This window comes from Herpailurus yagouaroundi, unplaced genomic scaffold, assembly GCF_014898765.1.
Source record: "Herpailurus yagouaroundi ecotype Mexico unplaced genomic scaffold, PumYag 196, whole genome shotgun sequence".
Taxonomy (NCBI): domain Eukaryota; kingdom Metazoa; phylum Chordata; class Mammalia; order Carnivora; family Felidae; genus Herpailurus; species Herpailurus yagouaroundi.
The window spans coordinates 33,069,563-33,077,307 of record NW_024412427.1 but is presented as its reverse complement, the minus strand read 5'-3'; the positions used below and the strand labels follow the sequence as shown (position 1 = coordinate 33,077,307).

The 7,745-nt window shown below is 38.0% G+C and overlaps 1 protein-coding gene across 2 annotated transcripts in view; it reads right to left on the bottom strand.

The window, feature by feature from the left end:
* Nucleotides 1-7,745, bottom strand: part of XRN2 (5'-3' exoribonuclease 2) — a 77,395-nt gene that overhangs the window by 15,164 nt on the left and 54,486 nt on the right. For both annotated transcript variants that reach the window (XM_040447855.1, XM_040447854.1), the window contains 3 exons: nt 5,365-5,433; nt 5,136-5,267; nt 3,980-4,107 (listed from right to left, as the gene is read on the bottom strand). In XM_040447855.1, the coding sequence (XP_040303789.1) occupies nt 3,980-4,107; nt 5,136-5,267; nt 5,365-5,433 (329 nt within the window). The remainder of the gene's footprint in view (nt 1-3,979; nt 4,108-5,135; nt 5,268-5,364; nt 5,434-7,745) is intronic.

Below are 7,745 nucleotides of genomic sequence, written 5' to 3'. Positions count from 1 at the left end.
TGATTATCCAATTTTCAAAAATTACACATAAGAAGAATATAATGAAAAAAATCACTGCTTTAAAATTGCAGGATCATGGGATTATGGGAGTCTGTTTTATTATCTGCCACATTTTAATTAACAAGAACTACAGTTAAAATTCATTTAAAATGCCACTACAAATATGGAGGAAAAAACCAGCCTCTCCACCCTTGTAATCTGTCCCCATTATGCTCCTGGAATTTTGTACCAGTTACTCTAAGCTTAATACCACCTGACTTTTTGCTGTGTATTTCTAAGCCCAAATTCCCCACTGTAGGCTCAATTTAAATAGCGTATTCTTCCTGATTTTTTTCCCATAAACGTTTTCATTCCTACCATTCCCATCCCCTTTGAAAAGATGTTAAGTATAGAGTTCCAGCACTAATCCTCAGGTAGCTCAATGTTACAAGTCACCACACAGAGAGGGCCACCTGTGTCTTGCTCTAAGTCAATCCCTACTTTATAAAACTTATTTCCCATTTTTAATGATGTAATTAAAATAGAGACTAACTGGAATAGATTCTAATTAAAGTCTCTAAGTATAAACAAATTAGATCTCATAAGAACTGTAACAATGGCAAATGAGGAGTTACTCAAAGTAGTAAAAAGGGAGAGGTGACCCCACTATTTGAAGTAAAATGCACAGATGCTGGTAAGAGGTAACTGTTCCTAAAGAAGGCAAACTAAGAACTATAAACTTGCAGGCCCCAAAAGACATGAAATTCTCTGCCTCTGGTGTGACCCTGATAAATAAAAGAACTTTCTGACTTCCTTCTTTCTCTTATTGTTGGAGAAGAATTCTGCAGACTGATAGGGGACCTGAGAATGAAGCACTCAGATTTATACAAACTGCACACTGAGTGAGTGATTTTCTGTGAAGGGAATCCATGTTTTGTTTACAGATTCTCATGTGGGCCTAGGATTCCCTAAAAGATCTAGGCAACATTTCCCAAAGTGTATACCATGAGTGATACACACAATCAATTTCTGGGGGTCTGTGAACAAGCTTTTTGTCTTTACAGTTATGTATTTATTTTGACATATATTTGAAAAAAATACAACTAGCACATCAAACTCCTGTCACACGGTATTGATATACAGTAAAACCTTGGATTGCGAGTAACTTGTTCTGCAACTGTTCTGCAAGACAAGCAAACATTTCCAATAAATTTTAACTTGATAAAATGAGTAGTTGATACGAGTAGTACGTGATGCTGAATGTCACATGATCACAACTGAGCCAATGGTTCTCGAAATTCACTTTGATATACAAAGTGCTTTGGATTACAAGCATGTTTCTGGAATGAATTATACTTGCAAACTAAGGTTTTACTGTAATTTATCTATTCAAAATAAATCAAGTTAAAAAAAAAAAAAAGACTTTAAAAGGTGTTAAGTAAGTAGCTGGGTGATTATGGTGGCAGCAAGCCCAGTGACTGGGCCTTAGAAACATGAAATGGAAGGAAGCTGCATAATGGAGAACACATGCTTTTACCTTTGCTACTCAAACCTCTTTCCAAATCTCTCAAAGTTTACTAGACGCAACAACCTCAGGAATGCCACATAACCATCATCTTGAGAAATAACCTACGGAGATTATACTTGGCTCTAGCATTCTGTGTCTCAATTTTTTTCCCCACCTGGAAGCTGTGATACCATTATGGATAGAAGTGCATGGTGAAGAGCCATTAGATAAAAGGAACTGGCAAGGAATGTGTCAATAAACAGCTGGCTTTAACTGCGGAGGGGTGCCTAGATGGCTGAGTCAGTTAAGCATCCGACTTATGCTCAGGTCATGATCTCAAGGTATGTGAGTTCAGTCCCCATCAAGCCCTGCATTGGGCTTAGTACTGACAACGTGGAGCCTGCTTTGGACTTTGTTTCCCTCTCTCTGCCCCTCTCCTGCTCCCAAATGAGCATGCACATGCACTCTCTCTCTCTCAAAAATAAACATTAAAAAAAACCCAATAAGCTGGATGTGCTTTCAGCATTTACTAGTAAAATTTCAGGGCATAGATAGCTCTTTCAAAGGGACGAGACTCTTGTTGTATGTGGCATGGCTTGATAATATATATATGGAAATATACAGAAATGTTATTTGCTGAATCTTGGGGGGAAAGGAATTAAGCAAATTACTGCACCAAGCAGATCCCCACAAGACCCATTAAAAATATTCTGTACCCCTTCTGTGTTCATTAAATAGAATAAAACCGCTGAACTCCATGGTTTTCATGGAGTCTAATAATGCTCCATTCAATGTCAAGCCACACAGCATACAGAGAAAGAGAGACAGAGAGAATACACTGAACACAGAGGGCTCTGAGAGAGACACCTTTAGAACCCATTTCTTCCTGGATACTAGATTAGGAAAATCTGGGTGGGCTTTAGGTTAAAATATGGGTTTATAATTAGCATGCAAACAGTGGTAGGCACATATCATAAATACTTCACAACAATCTTCACATTAATCTGGTATTTCTTTGACAACTCCAAGATTGATTTTTTTTTACTTAAAAAAAATTTTTTTTAATGTTTATTTTTGAAGGAGAGAGAGACCCCGAGTGTGAGCGGGGGAGGAGCAGAGAGAGAGCAAGACACAGAATCCAAGGCAACTTTAGGCTCTGAACTGTCAGCACAGAGCCCAACGCAGGGTTTTATCTCATGAACCGTGAGATCATAACCTGAGCAGAAGTTGGACACTTAACCACCTGAGCCACCCAGGTGCGCCCCCCCACTTTTTTTAAACATTTTTTTAAATGTTTATTTATTTTTGAGAGAGAGAGAGAGCGAGAGACAGAGAGAGAGAGAGAGAGAGAGAGAGAGAGAGAGAGAGAGAGAGCACGCACATGGGACAGTGGCAGAGAAAGAGGGAAACACAGAATCCCAAGGAGGCTCCATCCGTGCTGTCAGCGCAGACCCTGATCTGGGCTTGAACTCCTGAACCCATGAGATCATGACCTGAGCCGAAACCAAGAGTCGGGTGCTCAACCACTTAACCAAATGAACCACCCAGGCACCCCTACAACTTCGGTTGAAAAAGATTTCTTACAGCAGCTCCCTCTATTTTTGTTAATTAATTTTCATGAAATATTTCAAGCATTCAGAAAGAAACTTAAATGAATGACACTCAGATTTAACAAATGTTAGCATCTTGCTACAGTCAAATCCCCCTGCTGCCATGCTGCCATTGTTTGGTTGGGTAGCAACCAGACAACTAGGAATGACCTTACAAAGAAAATGGTTTTGAGAACCTGGTACATGACTTCTACTTTCTTGGTAAATGAACACAACCATGGAACTCAAAAATAACAATATGGGGATACAGTTTAAAATTAATACAGAATCTATGAAAAGTCTAACCTTTAACTCTTTCTTCCCTCTGTCCACTGCAATTCAAATGCGATGTAACTATTTTCAATGGGTAACATTTCCGGACCACTTCTGTGCACAAAACTGGTTACCAGGGGTTAGGGAAAGGCCAAGATTTTCATAGAACCAGAGTTAAAGGAGTATTACTACCTAAAGCAATGCCTGGCTTTATCCTAAGGAATCCTGAGATACAATATGCATCGTGAGAAAAGGATACTGTCATCTTTCAATCGATTAAGAGGTTGCAATTCCATATCTAGCATCTGATTTAACTGCCCCAATACTTGTATTAATGAAGTAAGTAGCCAATCTCTCCACATATTTCTTTCTGCATACGTTCACTCTAGTAGAGTTACAGATGAAAATAAGAAATCCAGTTCATTAGCTATACACAGCCATAGCTATATACAGTCCATTCAATTAGCTATACACAGCCAAGATAAAAGTATCTTCAAAATTTACATGAAGCATTCTCTTACAGTCCACTATCTCTGCCCTGATAAATCTTTTTAGCAATGAGATTAGGTTGGTTTACCTTTGTTGTAATATTTAACTTAGCATGTAAAATAATCAACTAATAAAAACTTACTTGACATGAGTTTTGGAATCTGGGCTTGTCCTCTTAACAGTGGCCTGTATAAGTTTCCCTGATAGGTCGCAGGTGGTGGTGCAGCATTGCCGTAAACGCCAGCCCCTGAGCCCCTTGGCATAACATGGCTGTAAAAGGACCCCACCAACCAGAAAACAAATTATAGATCTAGCCACCACATCATAGCTGACACAAATTAAGTAAATGCTAGTAGTGGTCTCTTTACTACTAGATGTGATTAAGAGAACACAACCTTAAAAGATTTATAATTAACAAAGTTCAAAACAGTACCACGGATAGTAATGGTGACAGAATATGTTCATTTGCCACACCAAGATTCTGAATTGGTAATTATTTAGGTATTTATTAATTACTTAATTACTAATTACTAAATTAATATATTAATTACTTCATGCAAAAAGTTAGTCTACTTTTCTTTTTTGTATCATATTTCAGTTTTGTCCTTAAGGACCCATGCTGTTGCTATCACTGTATACATTGCTGCTCTGTATCTTGCTATTTTCGACTATATCAAACATTACCCTATAGTTGTCATAGTCTGCAAAATTATAATATGTACACCTACAGAATACCATGGTGACATCTTCTAGTTTACTAAACCATTCCTCTCATTGAGTATTACTATTATTGATAACAATTCATTAGAGATTTGGGCATATAACTTTATACTCCTCTAAAATTATTTTCTCAGGACAAATTCCAAGGAGTAGGAATTTGGATCAAAGTTAAGAGTTATTGTATTGATCATGTATCATACTACATACTTGTTATCTATTACGTATTACATATATGGTAATATATTGAGTAACACTTTAAACAGATTCTGCCACATATTAATTCAGCTAAAACTTTCTTGAGGGTAAAGAAAATGTTTTATTCCTTTGAAATAACTGTCAGAAAGACAGCAAAACCTCTTAAGGGAAAATAACAGAATTCTCAAGCAATACATAAAGCATAATACATATACCAAAGAAACGGAAGTGAATTTTAAAAAATGAAGAAAAGCATAAAAGCATCAAAGTCATTAAAATATTTGCCAACTAGGCTTAAGTATTTATGACATAAACACTGACCTAATGCCTGTGAATGATTCCAAAAAAGCAAAATATACAAAGGATAGCAACCTACCACTCACCCCAAAGTTCTGAATGCAGCCTGATCTAGATGGACAGGCCGCCGGTCCCGACTGAAGCCAAGCTGGGGCTTCCACTGCCGTCCATTGCTGGACTTTTCCCAGTCACTTGGTTTCAGTACTGGTGCTGGTTTTCTGACCATTTGAAAATACAATATTCAGTACTGGGATAAACATTGTTCATACAAAATAAAACTAGATAGTTTATATTTAATGGCCACATCGCTGTTACCTTGCTCCTGGAAGCATTACAGCTTTAAAAATGTAGTCTTCAGCAAACTGTGGGTCTTTAAAATTAATACTAGAAGAGAGCAAAACACAATTTAGTGATTTTAATATTACCTTGGCTTAACTATTTTAAACTGAGGTACTTTTCATGTTTAAAAAAAAGAGTAATTAAAATTCCAAAGTCTTCTCCAAAAATTCTTTTAACTGATAGTTTCATCAAATGGCTGAATATCTCCTTCCCCAAACTAATCGCTAGTACACAGCCTTCATGTAATTTTCTGTGTGGGAAGAGCCATGCTCTCACTAACTGTGGGTGACCACAGACAAAGGACAGACCCTGCCTCAACTCTCGAGAAATACCAACAGGATACTGGAGATAGATGGAAGAGGTTTGCAACAACAAAAAATTTCAAAAAACGCCTTTCATTCTGTTTAGTGTAGGATGAAGACTTTCCCTCTAGCATCTTAGGGAAGATTAGCTCTTGTCACAAAAATAAGATGCAAATGCCACCAGAAACACTTGCAAACTCAGAAAGTGAACACAAATAATCTACGGAGAAAAAAACATTAAATTTCCCAGTTGAAACCCTGTATCATGCTCTATTAGGATGTTTCTCTTCCTTCAGGAATGGTCACACTTTGAAAACTACAGAGTGACTTATTTTATAAGTCTGTACTCTTGGACTGTGAATATAAGCTTAATCAAGCTTCCTTTCTGGTGGGGTGAGTGTGCCCCAAAGCCTGGTAAGTACACAAGTTTTCCTTTTGACACAGCAGTTAAGACTCTGGACACATACAAGGTTTATACCTAAGGATATTCACAACATTAGTATTCATGTTGAAAAACTACAACCGAAATGTATGAGTAATAGTGGAGTGGTTAAAGAAACTAAGGTTCTCCCTAAAAACGGAATCCTCAATTGACATTACAAAAAATTTAGTACGAGAACACCCACTGACATGGGGAAAATACATATACAACAGACTAGACATATATTCACCAAAAAGTTATCAGTGATGTTCACTGTATTATCATCGCCTTTCCTTCTCTGTGTTTTTTTAGTATTTCCAAAATTCCTCCATGACTGCAATCAGTTGAAAAAGGTTTTATTCAAAAAGGTTTTATTGAACTGGTTGACATTTGAGACAGCTAACTTTTTTTTTCTTCAAATACTGCCACTTTATATTATTAGGGTCTATTTTCGTTGCACTGGGATTTAACTGTATATTTTAAGTACAGAAAAATAACTTCATTTATAATAAAAATGCGGAGTTCAAGAGCAGCTGAACAATACTTCATTTACTCAATCCATTCCTCTTACAACTCACTCTTCACTGGCAACCACCTTTATCTCAAATGTTCTCTACTGGGCAAGGTGGCTTAGGGCAGTGTTACAGGTTTAAGAGGGTGGCAGAGAAAATGATAGTTAAGTACAGGAGTTCATTAGGGCCTTCTAGGTACAAAGTAAAGACAGAAAATCGGTAATAAAGCAACACCTGCAACTAAAGTGTCTCAAAGCAGGTATCTTTGTGTCAGCAGGGCTTTTCGGCAGTTTATGAAATAAGCTTTAAGAGTTCCCACAGCACACGTGGTCTCAGAGTAGTGTGGGGGCACAAATGGCGGCCAGGGAGCAACCCTGCTTCCCCTTCTGTTAAAGGAAATAAGAAATGTTTAATAATATTTTCATAAGGAATAAAAGTGGAAAAGGCAACAACAGGTGCAGAAAAGATGCTGAGTCAAAGTATCTGTATACACATGCCTTCCATACATGTCTTTGTGTGGGATCAAAGCATGTGTGTATGGAGAAGAGGGAAGAGCATTCTTTCACAGGGGACCAAGGAAAACATCATCCAAGAGGCCTTGGTATAAGGTGGGACAGGACTGGTTACCAAATGAGAGAGGAAATAAATGTAACCAAGATGTGGAAAGGGGTCCCAGGACCAAGGAATAGCTCAGCTGAATTGGAACAGCAGCTGTATGAAAGTGATCTGAGTGATTACATCCTCAATTCTCCCAAGAAAGATTCATAACTAGTTCCATTCTAAAGGAGCAGGACGACACAAACCAACTTGTTTGTTACACGCAATGAATGCTTTAAGTTCTCAAGCCTTAACTCCCAGGTGGAATCTCAGTTGGAAAGAGCTAGACTGGAGCAAAAAAGTTTGTGAACAGAAGTGGGCAGAAAGACAGGCTGCCTGAACTGGGTTAATGTCCTCAGGAGGCTGTCCTGAACACAACATGAAGCTGCTTCAGGCAGTGAGGGAGTAAATATAATCAAGGAGGCAATTCAAACAGAACCTCCTGGCAACAGTGTGTCAGAGAGCAGAGGGAGAGAACCAAAAGAAGGTCTTCAACATAGTCTAGGCAAGGGCCTTCAATGTGTG